The following is a 13,379-nucleotide window of genomic DNA, read 5'->3' as shown; positions in this document are numbered from 1 at the left end:
TTGACGATCCTCTGGTTGTTCGAAACGAGAGGATCATCGCAGACACTCACCCACGCATTGGCCAGCGAAACGTTCTCCGCGTCCGTCACTTTCTCCGGACCCGGCTATCCTCAACCGGCTGCGACGACTCGCCGACCTTCTTGGCCTTGCCCTTCTTCTTAGGGGTGCTCCGACCCCGCCCTACTCCCTGGCTTTGAAAGAGAGTTTCCGAAAGTGTGTTCATATCAAAATCCAAATCCTCTAAGGAGAAGCTGGCATCCTGCGTCAATTGTGCATCCGCTGGGGTCGATGTGTGCGAAGAACTGGTTGAAAATTCAAAAGTCGGCCGATAGACGTCCCCCCCCGGGCGTCCCCTGCTACGGTGGCGTCATGGCCTATGACGGTCGCGGCATGGCCTGCGCCGGTGGCTGCATCCCGGGTGACCACGCCGGCATCATCTGCATAGGGGGTTGCATCGGCGGTACCCCCTGCCAAGCCGGCACACTTCCCCCGGCGGCCATCGGTGGCATCATCTGCTGCATCCCGGGTGACCACGCCGGCATCATCATGTTGTAGTACTCGGGCATCGGAGGCCAACCACCTCCTGCGGGAGCCGGGGGAGTCTGAGACCCGGTCGTCGCTGGAGTACCTTCGTTGTAGTTCTCCATATCTCGTTGTTGATCTTGTACAGAAATTAAGATAGAGAGAGTACTCGTTAATACAAGTGGTGCGAATGAAAATGACGTCGAAAGCGCGTATATATAGTGTTTCGGAAAATAAAAAAAAAATTAAATCGACGCCGGTCTGACGCCGATCCGGGGTCTACAATGGCGCCCGCCGGATCGGCGTCAGAACCGTCATCAGTCCAAGAATTGGCGTCGCCACGCCGATTCTGACGCCGTTTTCGCCCACGCCGGTTCCAATGGTTCGGCGTCAGCACCGGCGTCCGCGAAAAATCAGCGTGCCGGTGCCGACGCCGCCATTGGAGATGCTCTCACTAAACCTTAAACCTTAAAATAATCTCACTTTAAAAATGGAATCGCTTTCCAAGTAGATTACCTTTTTCTTCTTTCTCCTACTTCTTCTTTTTCCTTGTCTTATTTAATCTATTTTTTCATTTTCTCTCTTTTATCTTATTTTATCAGTTTTTTATTAAACTGCATGTTGTTCATAAATGAAACTATTTTAAGTGGACGGAGGGAGTAGGATTAATACGTTTGACATGAAACGATCATGCTTTAGGGATGAAATACTAATTCATGACAAATGCTACCCCTAAGGATTGGAAAGTTGAACATCAAACTATCAATGCAGAATTGCTTATATTTCCGATGTTTTTATCATATCATATACCCCATGCTGCATCATTAGCATAGGTTAATTAGTTGACAAAGAAATGAATATGTGAATGCAAAATAGTGATCTAGGGAGACCACTACTTAAATACATAACTAGAGAACATGAATTTAGTTCATTATAAGAGTGATTTAGTTCACTACACAAAGGAGTGAACCAAAACGCCATTGTAGTGAACTAAATATCCTTGACGGAGTAAATACTTCACTATAAATGTATTTTGGTTCACTCCTTATTTTTAAATTCATATTGTAAACTGAAATGCTCATATAGTGAACTAGATCGTTTTAATTTAATGGCTAAGATTTAGTCTCTAGTTATGCACTTAACATTACTTATACTTTGATAATCTCTACGTGAATACATATATACCAACTGCGATGTATATTCTCACCTTCAAAATTCGCACACATTAACACTATATAACTTAAACTCGAAGGATCATTTGATGATGGAAAGGAATACTATAGAATAGAGCAAGAAAAGGTTTTCAAAAGACATAAAGCAAGAAAGTTAGCGCTGTCATATCTTACTCTAATAAAGTGGGACAGAATATTTATTTATAAAGAAAAGTTTTAATTATTCCCTCCATCACAGCTTAAGAGTCCTAATTAATTAGGGCACGGATTTTAAGAAATATAAAGAAAAGTGGATTAAATAAGTTAGTGGAATATAAGTCCGACTTATATATTATTTTTATAATAAAATGTGAGTAGAATAAGTTGGTGAAATGTGAGCCTACTTACCATTTATGGTAAAAGTGAAATATGACTCAAGTAGTATAGGAGGGAGTACATTATTTTACATGATATAACATTCTCCGAACATATAAGTTAAGAGCTAAGGAAGAAGAAGCGAATATGTAAAAGAGTGACTGCAAAATTAATACTTCTTCGATCCACTAAATAGTTTATTTCAATATTTAAGGTACTTTTATATTTTTTGGCACTATTTTTTGTCCATTTTAATCTCAAGGGAAATTCATCCATCAAAATTAGTTTCATCCATCAAAATTAATAAAGCGATTACAAAATTGATGCCTACACTAACAAAATATTTCATTCTAGGTACTCAAATCACCACTCAAGGTAATTAGTTATTCTTGGACTTCAAATATCCCATATACTTCATGGACCAATGATGCATGTACCCATATATTTCATAAACCAAATATATAAAAATAATTATCCAAATTGGGTACCTAGAATGAATTTATATTAATTCCTCTATCCAAAAAAAATATTTTTTATGTCCATTTTTGTTCATTCACGAAAATTATGTCATATCTATTTATTACAAGGTCCTCTCCGATAAGATGAGTCTCCTTTGGCATTAAAAATAATTCAACCATTGTTTCCGTATTTCTCTTTTACTTTACTAATTTTTCATTAAAATTTATGTCGTTACTGCCAAGATAAGTTTTGTTGGATCCTATATGTTATTACTCCCTCCATTTTTTAAAAATAACAACTATTTTCATTTTGAGTCGTTCCTTAAAAATAAAAACTTTAGAATCTTTCTATTTTAGGACATGGACCCCACAATCCACTAACTCTATTTTCACTACTTTTTCTCTTCCTCTCTCTTACTTTACTCATTTTTCTTTTCATCTCTATTAATTTACCAATTTTTCTCACTTACTTTACCAGTTGTGCATTAAAACCCGTGCCGTTTCAAATGTTTCTATTTTTTGAATACGGGGGGAGTATATTGTACTCCCTCCATTATATAGAAATAGGTTGAATTTCTTTTTTCATCCATCCCATAGAAATAGTTCTTATCTATTTATGGAAACTTTTTCTCCATATCTTTTACTACTTTATTATTTATGGACACCACCATCTACTACACTATTTCAACTACTTTTTTTTTCTTCTCTATTACTTTGCAAATTATACGTTAAAACTTGTGTCAACTCAATAACATATACTCCATCCGTTCCTTCACAGTTGAGAATGTACTTTTTATTAGCACTAAAAAAAACCTTCAAGTATACAGAGTAGATCTAGTAGAGCTAATGGTCAGTACCAGATATTGAACAGAGTGAAAACGATCACAGACTGACTATCTCTTACTAAGTTTTTTTTCACTATTTGGAAAGACAGTTTGGTTTTGGTTTTGAAAGTTAAAAAACTTGAAAATTAAAGAAAGCAAATAAACAATTGTAGATATAACACACGGGGCACAGGGATTCGGGTCATGTCATACCTCACGAGAATGCTAAACTCTGGTGTTGGGTGCATATGACGCATCCAGGATTGGCTAAGGCAAGCGCACGAATCACACTAGGAACACACTCCGCACCACACTTGTGCATGCCCAGTGGAGCCTAGACATGGCACTTGAATTGACTATGCAAAAGGAAAACCTTCCCGTATAGGCCATGCTTCAAACCTTCCCATTCGATTTTCGGGCGGGGAACAACGCTGTGGCATAGCCGCCCAACCAACTTCTCCCACTACACTATATTGTCCCACACACATGTCCATTAACTCGAAGCACTCTAATTTATTAGAATTCATAACATGAATTAAATCATCATTTTTCGCTTTTCTTATCTGTGGATATGATTTTCTTACTTACCGTTTACATTAACAAAGTAATATATACTTGTGGAATGGTTCAGTAAAATAAAGGACGACTCAAGTTTTTCATATATAGCATCTGTGTTGCTCTAGATTCGGATACCATGAAATTGTAGAAGACGATGAATTAGTGGGAAACTTGATAGATAGTATGAACTTAGGGTACTTCTGTAATGAGCAATATTGACAGAACCTTGATGTGAAATCAACAAGTGGTTGTGGCTGATAGAAAAACTGTTGATGATTTATCCTGATACCACTTATTAGGATCTTCGACTGCACATTAGTTTAATTTTGTCCGCTTTACAACAAACACGCACGAATTTATTTTTGAGTCACTACCAAAACACTTCAAACTAATAGAGATTGGAGAATACTTGTATACCACTTCTAACTTCACTCCACTCTCCGATTTAGTGTGGGATTTGCAACCCAACAAGGTGAGCTAAAGGAAAAAATCCATCCATATTCACCTTCGGAGACTACTTAGTCAATTCCTGCTAAAATACATTTATGAATCTTAGTGTTCACACCACCTAGGACATGTAGAATCTTGTCCCCATTATGATTGTATTCATCTTTTGTATGAGAAAATAACTCTGACAGACTAGGTTAAATTGACATGCCATTTTCAAATGAAGCCCCATAGATATATTAGGCATTCGGCAAATTATTATTAATATGGAAAATAAGCTCAATAGTACCCATTCGAAGACCATCTCTCCAATATAATTTCCCCCTTTTGAAAATCCCCTTTCCTCTCCGAAATCAGATCAGCATCAAAATTGAAATTGAAATTGAATGGCGCTGGAATGGGTAGTCCTCGGTTACGCCGCCGCCGCAGAGGCAATCATGCTCCTCTCCCTCACCCTCCCCGGCCTTGACCCCATCCGGAAGGGCCTAATCACCGTCACCCAGGGCCTCCTCAAACCCTTCCTCTCCATCGTCCCCTTCTGCCTCTTCCTCCTCATGGACATCTACTGGAAGTACGAGACCGGCCCCACCTGCGAGTCCGACTCCTGCTCCCCCTCCGAGCACCTCCGCCATCAGAAATCCATCATGAAGTCGCAGCGCAACGCCCTCCTCATCGCCTCCGCCCTCGTCTTCTACTGGCTGCTCTACTCCGTCACGGCGCTCGTCGTCAAGATCAATCGCCTCAAAAATCGGATCGAAAAGCACGCCTGATTTCCCGAATCGCATCGCCCACACTTTTGGTATTCTTAGTTGAGTTTCGTGTGCCCTAATTGTTAGGATCTGTTTGGCTGTTGGATGTATTTCGTAGTTAATATTTGTCTGTTTTGAATTTGATGTTTCCTGCCATCTTGTCATTGTGTTATCGTTATACTCACTTAGGTTTCTTATCACTGAATTCTGATCTGTATTTGATCTGATAGAAGCTAGGTTCCATGTGTATATGCTTGCTGTTGGATCTCGAATTCTGTCAGTTTACATACCCAAGCCATAATTGTAACGCCCCACTTTTCGAACCCTAATTTTCGAACCCTAAAATTTTGCATTAAATGTTTTAATGCCGTGAAGTATGTGGATTAATTGACGAGTGGATTAATGACAAGATTGACTATGCGACCTAATTTTGTTTTGGAGTTGAGAGGTGGAATAGTCAATCTTGTCGAATTGATGACGTGGCCTTAATTAATCGATGCGGAATGAAATATAGCCGCAAATTATATTTTTATTTTGGGGAGTGAGATTTTAATAGGATCATCAATAATTGCCTTACCCATTTTATTGGAATTTTCGACCACTATGAATTTATGGAGAGGAATTATTTTCTTGGATTTAATTATTTGCTTGTGATAATTATTAAATCCAAAGCCTAATTATCCTATTTCTTGATGAAAGAATCGGCCCCTATTATTCTTAAGGGAGATTTCAAAATCTCCTAGCTTGTGGGAGAACAAATTATTCATTATTTATTTTGATCCCTTAATTATTTCTTTCCATGTTTTAATTGGAATATCCTAGCAAATCTTGACTTATCTTTATTTTACTCAAGATTTGGAAATTATTCCTTGTGGGAGGAATTTAAAACACACGCCTATTCCCAATTGTGGGAGGATTCTTATTTAATTTTCTTGCTCCGTATTATTTTATTCTGCTCCGTGAAAATACTAAATTAAATCAATGGCTAATTATATAGCCATGATTTTCGAAATATTCTCCCTTATTCTCCATCATTATTCACGCCAATCATCCCCATATCTCTCCAATCTTAATTTGATTATTCTCTCAAATCTTCAATTAATTATGGGATACTCTATTACTTAAGCCTATAAATAAAGACTAACTAAATCCCTAAACCTAGCACACAATTCACACGCCTACTTGCTTCAAATCACACGCCCCCTCCGTCTTCTTCAATCTCCCACTCTACCCAAGATCCTTTCGAATTTCCAAGAGATTATTGAAGAATCAAGACTTTTATTCGTTCCTACCGTTTGTTTCGTCCAAGAGAGGTAAAAATCGGACCCTATTCTTCATTCCTCTCCATCTCAACTCTTCTTTTGTTCCCTCATGCATCTAGTGAGTGGAGGGATCTCAAATCTAAGGGATTTAATCGGTGGGAATTTGTGTTTGGATGTGTGATTTGCGTTTTGAATGAATTGTTTGATGATTTAATGAATCTATGGTGAATGATATATGATGTTACGAAAACATGAGTATAAGGACTCTCTCGAGCATGGTTGTGTGTTAAAACCATGAAAAAGTTGATTTTGAATAAATAGGGATAAACCCTAATTCGAATTTTTAAAGGCATGAAAAGCTGTAAGTTCGGACAGTATGTTCCGACATGTATTTGACTGACCAAATGAACTCCGATTTGATCGATTCTTTTTCTTGAGTAAACTTCATGATGTCTTCTGTATTGTGTGCGAATTTCAACTCATTTGGACGAAAGATGAATTTATGGTGAATTTTTAAAGATGACTGCGCATTTCTGGCAGAAAGTGTTTTCTCGACCAGTGAGTTACGTTTTCTATTTGACTGACCTAAAAACGTTATTTTAACATGATTTTTAAACTGGAAGTTATTTGATGAGTCTACTGCGTTGTGGTAAAATTTTATCCCCAACGGAAGTCGGGTGGATTTTTAATAATTTTTATAAAATGGTTGCGCAGTGCTGCCAGATTTCTAACTTTACAAAAACACTATGTTGTTATAAGTGATATACATGATTGATATATGTGATGACATGATGTGTTGTTCAAAGATGGGAAAAGGGAAAACGATAGGGACATGCATAATATTAAGTCAATGGTTGTGACTGATAAGATATATACATTATCTAAAGGTGATAACTAGTGCGCGAAGCGTGATAACAAAGGAAATGCAGTAGTTGGTATCTAAACGGTCGAGGTGGGCTTCTTTTCTACCCTACACTATGTGTGGGCTTTCTTTTACTAAACTCTTTTACGTATGATTGTGGAGCTATAAGGGTGGTTTAAAGTATTTATCATGCCGTGATTTGTTTTAACGTGCCTATCTGATGTGGCTGTTGCCACTGTTATATAAATCGAATTCGGGTCCTCGTAGGGCCGCAAACCCTACTTGGATTAGTGTACACCTATGGTAGATCGTGTGCTAGCGTACGGGCTGGCCGGTCTAGTGACCTGGTTTGCGGCCGCATTCCTTGTCATGTATTGGCAGAAATGGCTATTGTCTATGGGAAAATGACTGATCAGTCGAATTTTACAATGAGAAATGATTTGAGTGCCTCGGGCCTTTCTAAAGCTAAACCCCGATGGTTACTAACGTATGGCATGATAAACTATATCTTTATTAAAAATGTTTTCGGCATAAGTCCACTGAGTATTTTATAAGTACTCAGCCCTGCATATATTTTCCTTATGTGCAGGTTGAGCGGCGACGAGCGGTTGGCGGTGTTGAGCAAATTAAACGAAATGATAATATTGTCTTGAAACTCCGAGTGTCGTCGTGTCTTCACACATGACTTCACTATTTCTCTTGGTCGTTTTCCGCTGCGATATTTCTTTTACTTATTAGCAATTGGGCTTGAACTTGAATTTGTTCCGTTATTGGATATTTTAAAGTCTTGCTGGATAATGTCAAACTCTTAATCTTTTCCATTAATATAAATGTCTGGCCCAACTCATTATTTAGACCTGAGCCCTCATCTTGTTTTATACTTAATTGCTCGTTTAATATGTTGGTCAAGCCTTATTGATGAAACCCTAGCTTATTTTCCTTGTTATATTTAAGTCTGTTTAAGTCACGATCGCCCGCATTTATTATACCCTAGAATGGCGGTCGTGACAATAATTGCCTTGTGTGTTTCTGATTAGTACTCCCTCCGTCCTCTAAAAATAAGGACTTTGAGGACGGCATGAGTTTTAATGCAAAATTGATAAAATATTAGAAATGTAGAAAGAAAAAGTGATTGAAGTATTGTTACTGGAGAATGAGATCCACCTAGAAAAGAAAAAATGGAAAAAGAACTATTTTTATGGGACGGAGGGAGTACTACTCATTTTGAGTCACTAGTATCATGTTTTATATTCCTTCCGTTTTGCCTTAATAGAAGTTTTTTATTTTTTGCACTCGTTCTCTACATTATTCTCTATTTACTTACTTTTTCTCCACTTTAGCTATTTATAGTACTATTATTTTTTTCAAAATGAGTGTAGAAAATGAAACACCTATATTACTTATGCTATTCCCTCATGGTCATGAAAATACTGTTGGATTTGGATCAATGATAAATATTGGTTTAGCCTTTTTCCTTGACATTAGATCTACCATTATGCATTGTAGTTCTAGCAGTTAATTCAAGTGTTTGAAAGATCAATTAATTTTTAGTGTTAGAGAGTATTGTTCATGACTTCTAATGGTTGAATAACTGTAGTGCTACATATTATTTGAGTTGTTGTTAACTGGAGAGTAGCTTAGTTTGGATCCGAAGCATGCGTTTTTCCACTACTCACATTTATTGAATATTGTAATGAGGGCTATAGACTTGGATCGTACCTTGTTCTGGTAACTAGGATCAGCAGATCAGCCTTCTGTCTTTTGGCTGTATTTTTACACATGTAACATGTGACATGTTGTCAAATATTGGCCATGTTGGTTGGTGGTTTTCTGGCCATACACCACTGCCACATTGTGTCTTGACAGTTTTCAGTGGCAGTATACGGCCGCCTTGGCAGGCTATGGCGTGCCATTTGGTCCCAAGTGGGGCTTGCCCAACCAGTCACCCTGCTAACCCGACCCATTTACCCGACTCACTTAATGAGATAGGGTTTAAGTTAGCAATCACGATTCCCGCTAAACTAACTGCTGCACGCACTGGCAGCCCACTATGGAAAAATTTTAAGGGGGTGGGTGAGAGAAGTAGATGCAGGCTCTCACAGAATTCTGTAGTTCATTAACCAGATTAGGACTTTTTGTGAGATATAAGTTTAAATGCGAATCATAAGAGGAAAGTTAAAATGCATAATACATAATTGGTTCACATTTTTTATATAGTTAGCAAATAGGAAATTTGATTTGCTTCGAGGCTAAAGTTTCGAGCGTAGGAGAAGTTTACGAAGAAATTGGGAAAGGATAGTTGAGTAGAAATACGCTACTACCGAGTCAGATGAACTAGAAGGCGTTAAAAGACTTCTCAACAGTCGGACTATACAAGGAGGACGAGACAACTCCTGTCTTTGTTCTTGTTCACTTTGAAGTTTTCTGCGTTCTTGTTTCATCCCGCCTCCTCCATTTGTTGGTTCTGGATCCGCCACTGATGCCAAAGAACATTGATTTTTAGTAAACGCTTTGAATAGACTCCTCAGTGCAAGTTTTAGATCTGGAATGCTAGGTAATGAATTTCAAAGTGTACCCATAAAAAATTTAGATTTCAACCTGATATTTTATCGCAGCATGATAGTTGAGACTAGATGATCTCCTAATTACTTTTGAGGTGTTAATGTTCCAGTTTCATTAGTTTAGTAAAATTGGGTTTTAGAGCCCCTATGAATCGTGGTAAGGGTACTTACTTAGTTACTCTGGAACAAGTTTGGTATTACTATTCGATGCTTAGGAATATATTAAAGTTGGTCATATTTACCAGATTACCTTGGTACTCATGTTAATGCAAAATAAAAGTAAAAAGAAAGAGGAAAAGTGATAGATGTAAGTTTACTACCTCCTCGTCCCGGCTAAGAAGACACATCTCCTAGTCGGAATGAGATTTTAGGAATTGTTAGTTAATGTGGTTAATTGGAGAGAGAAATATTGAGTGGTAGTGTTAAATGAAGAGAGAAGAGAATTAAATATTTAATTGGATAGAGAAAAAATGATTGAGTGTATTAATTATAGAGTGAAAGTTATCAAAAAATAGAATATGTCATTTTGGGTGAGATAAAAAAAGTATATTATCTTATTAGGGATAGAGGGAGTAGGTATTTATTATTTTGGTCATTATTTTTCTGAAAATCCCATGAATGGTTACCTCTTTTTTTATACTGCTTTGATGTGATACTGACATAGGCTATGTCAGTCTTTTTTATTGTTATAATTGAAATCTAGTATTTGTAATGATTGACTTCTGAACTTACTTGGCTTTAGCAAAGGCATTCTATTTTTCTCATCTAAAATAAGTCATTTTTTAAACAAAAAATAGCACATTTCCTCTCTTCTATTTTATTTTATTTAAAATTTATACTCTCTCCACTTAATTTTGAAATACCATTTTCTTGAATTCTATGACCAAAGAAATATCTCGCTTATGGCGAGACAGATAAAGTACTTATCAATGTATTTTTCGTCCACTCTTGTTTATGGAAAGACAACATGCAAACGTAGCGCCCGAAGGCTTACTCATAATGCTTGGAGACCAATGACCTCTTTCAGTCTTTCTCACATGATGTGTCGTACCAAAGAGTTTGATTATCAGGATTGGCAACTTGAACATCTTGATGAGCCAATGTTAATTTGTACTCGTCACCGTATTTAATCTAGTAGGCATGTCCAATTAAAAAAAGTCCAAGGCCCTTAAGAAGGACACACAGTTCCATCTCCTATAATTCATGTCTAAGATGCCGTTCGATTCGTTAGTCACGATAATAATGAGATACAATGTGGGACAAACAAAGATAGAATTTATCTAGGATTAAATTAGTCACATGGGTGGAGATGAGATGGACAATATAACACTGGCAAAACAATATTGGCAATGTAGGGATATGCTAAGATAAATTTTCAAAGGATGAGCTTTTGAGAAAAAAAATAGCAATTGAACATGAGATAAGATTCAAAATGACCTTCAACCACAAATAAACACGACAACTGAACGATCCCTAAGAATACACACAATTTACGAAAATTGCACATGACACGAATCATATAAAAGTTGTCAACGCTTAAAGTCTGCATGTGAACGTAAGTGAAAAGTTTCTCTAAATCATTTAGGTTGAGAGGCAAGGGCAAGAAGAGGAGAAGCTCTATGGGCAATGAATCCATGGCTCTCAGTCATGTCGAGGTCAATCCCGTTAGGCAATTTCCAATCAAATTTGTGTACCAGATTAGCTAACATAATCTCCATAGTAACAGTAGCGTATGTAATCCCAGGGCATCCCCTTCTTCCAGCCCCAAACGGGATCAACTCGAAATCTTGCCCTTTAAAATCAATTAAAGAATTTAAGAATCTTTCAGGCCTAAACTTTTCTGGTTCATCCCAAGAGATAGGGTCCCTCCCCAAGGCCCATACATTGATCATCATTAGTGTCCCGGCAGCAACGTCGTAGCCTTTGATCTGCACGTCCTTGTTTGTCATTCGTGAAACCAGTGTGAAGGGTGGATGGAGACGCAAGGTTTCCTTAATCACGGCCTTCATGTATCCCATTTTTTCTAGGTCATCTTGTTTTATATGTTGATTCTGTTTAACGATGCCTCGTACCTCGGATTGCAACTTTTCCATCACCCTAGGATGTTGTAGGAGTTCCGACATCACCCATTCCGTAGATGAGGATATTGTATCAGTTCCACCAACGAATACATCCTGTATGAAACACACGATGTGTTCAGTGCAATAACATCCAATACCTAACATAATTAATACCAATAGAAGTAGTAGTGGGAGAGTAAGAGAAAGATTACCAAAAGCAAGGCTTTGATGCTGTCCCGATCAATGGAGGAATCAACACTCCGATCCTTGTAGATTTCCACCAAAACATCCACAAAATCTTCTTTCACATTCTTCACCTGATCTTGCCTTTCTTGAATCACACTCTCCAAAACCTCATCCATCCGTTTCGCAGTCTCATCAAGCCTCTTATCAAAACCATTAACACGACCAATCCATCCAAGCCAAGGAAAAAAATCACCAATATCAGCCGTTCCAATAAGATTCATGAACTCCCTCATCAAACCCGGAAACTTCTTCCCATTCTCAGTCTCACTGTATTTCCCACCGAACGTCGATCTGAAGGCCGCATCAGCGTTCGTCTCCACCATCATCTTGCTCAAATCCACCGGCCCCGAACTCTCCTCGATCCTCTTCACCATAAGGGCCGTTTCCTCCTCCCTTATCGAGCCGAAGGACTGCACCCTTTTGCTGCTGAGCATCTGCAGGACGAAGATGCTTCTCATCTGCCTCCAGTACTCGCCGTGTGGCGCAGAGCCCACGTCTCTGCTGCCGTAGAGCAGCTTCCTCATGGCCTTGAGCTCGGGCCGGTTGGAGAAGTTTAGGTCGTGGGATCGGATGATCTCGCGGACTATGTCAGCCGAGGAGACGACGACGGTGGGGACGCTGCCGAAGTGGAGAAGCATGATGGGGCCGTGTTGTTGGGCCATGGAGTGGAGGGCATGGTGAGGAAGGTAGCTTGCTAGCTGATGGAGGTTTCCGATTATAGGTAGCTTTGGTGGGGAAGGGGGGAGTTTTCTCTTGGGTGAGGATTTGAATAAGATTCGGTTAATGGAGAATAACAAGATTAGAGAAACAAGAGAGGTGAAGATGATGAATATTGGGTTGAAGTTCAATCCAATTTCCTCCATTTCTATGGATTAAAGCACACATCATAAGCCTTATATAAGGCAATATCCATTAATTAATTCATATCTATTTTTTTGGATAGAGGTTGTACTCTCTCCGTTCGATAGTAGTAGAGACATTTCTTTCCGACACGGAGATCAAGAAAAATGAGTAATAAAGTATGGAGAGAGGAAAAAGTAAGTGAGAAAAATATGTTTACTTTTACTATAGAAGGAAATGACTCCACTACTATAAAACGTACTAAAATGATAAAATGACACTACAACTATGGAATAGAGGGAGTATATGTTTTCATATATTTAATCATAAAATAAATTATTATGTTAATGTTATTTAATCTAATAAGAATTATAAGTGGATCTAGGCTATCTATATACGTGTTTGAATATGTATGCATGCACCATATACACTGGAAACATTTGTTTAGTATACTAACACTAATA

At 38.2% G+C, this 13,379-nt stretch overlaps 2 protein-coding genes across 2 annotated transcripts; one reads left to right on the top strand and one right to left on the bottom strand.

Annotated features, from left to right (window-relative positions):
• Positions 1 to 4,600: 4,600 nt before the first annotated feature.
• LOC121764763 lies at positions 4,601 to 5,378 on the top strand. The gene has a single exon (XM_042160786.1). The coding sequence runs from the start codon at positions 4,722 to 4,724 to the stop codon at positions 5,103 to 5,105; it is 384 nt and encodes a 127-aa protein (XP_042016720.1). The 5' UTR covers positions 4,601 to 4,721; the 3' UTR covers positions 5,106 to 5,378.
• Positions 5,379 to 11,160: 5,782 nt separating this feature from the next.
• LOC121763910 (cytochrome P450 736A117-like) lies at positions 11,161 to 12,938 on the bottom strand. The gene is made up of 2 exons (XM_042160003.1): positions 12,042 to 12,938; positions 11,161 to 11,943 (listed from the first exon to the last, which is right to left on the bottom strand). Exons 1-2 carry the CDS (start codon positions 12,936 to 12,938, stop codon positions 11,347 to 11,349), a joined length of 1,494 nt encoding a protein of 497 aa, XP_042015937.1. The 3' UTR covers positions 11,161 to 11,346.
• Between the last annotated feature and the right edge of the window lie 441 nt (positions 12,939 to 13,379).

This window comes from Salvia splendens, chromosome 14, assembly GCF_004379255.2.
Source record: "Salvia splendens isolate huo1 chromosome 14, SspV2, whole genome shotgun sequence".
In the NCBI taxonomy this organism is placed as follows: Eukaryota; Viridiplantae; Streptophyta; class Magnoliopsida; order Lamiales; family Lamiaceae; genus Salvia; species Salvia splendens.
Note: the sequence above shows the minus strand (reverse complement) of the source record. Positions and strands in the feature narration are given on the sequence as shown.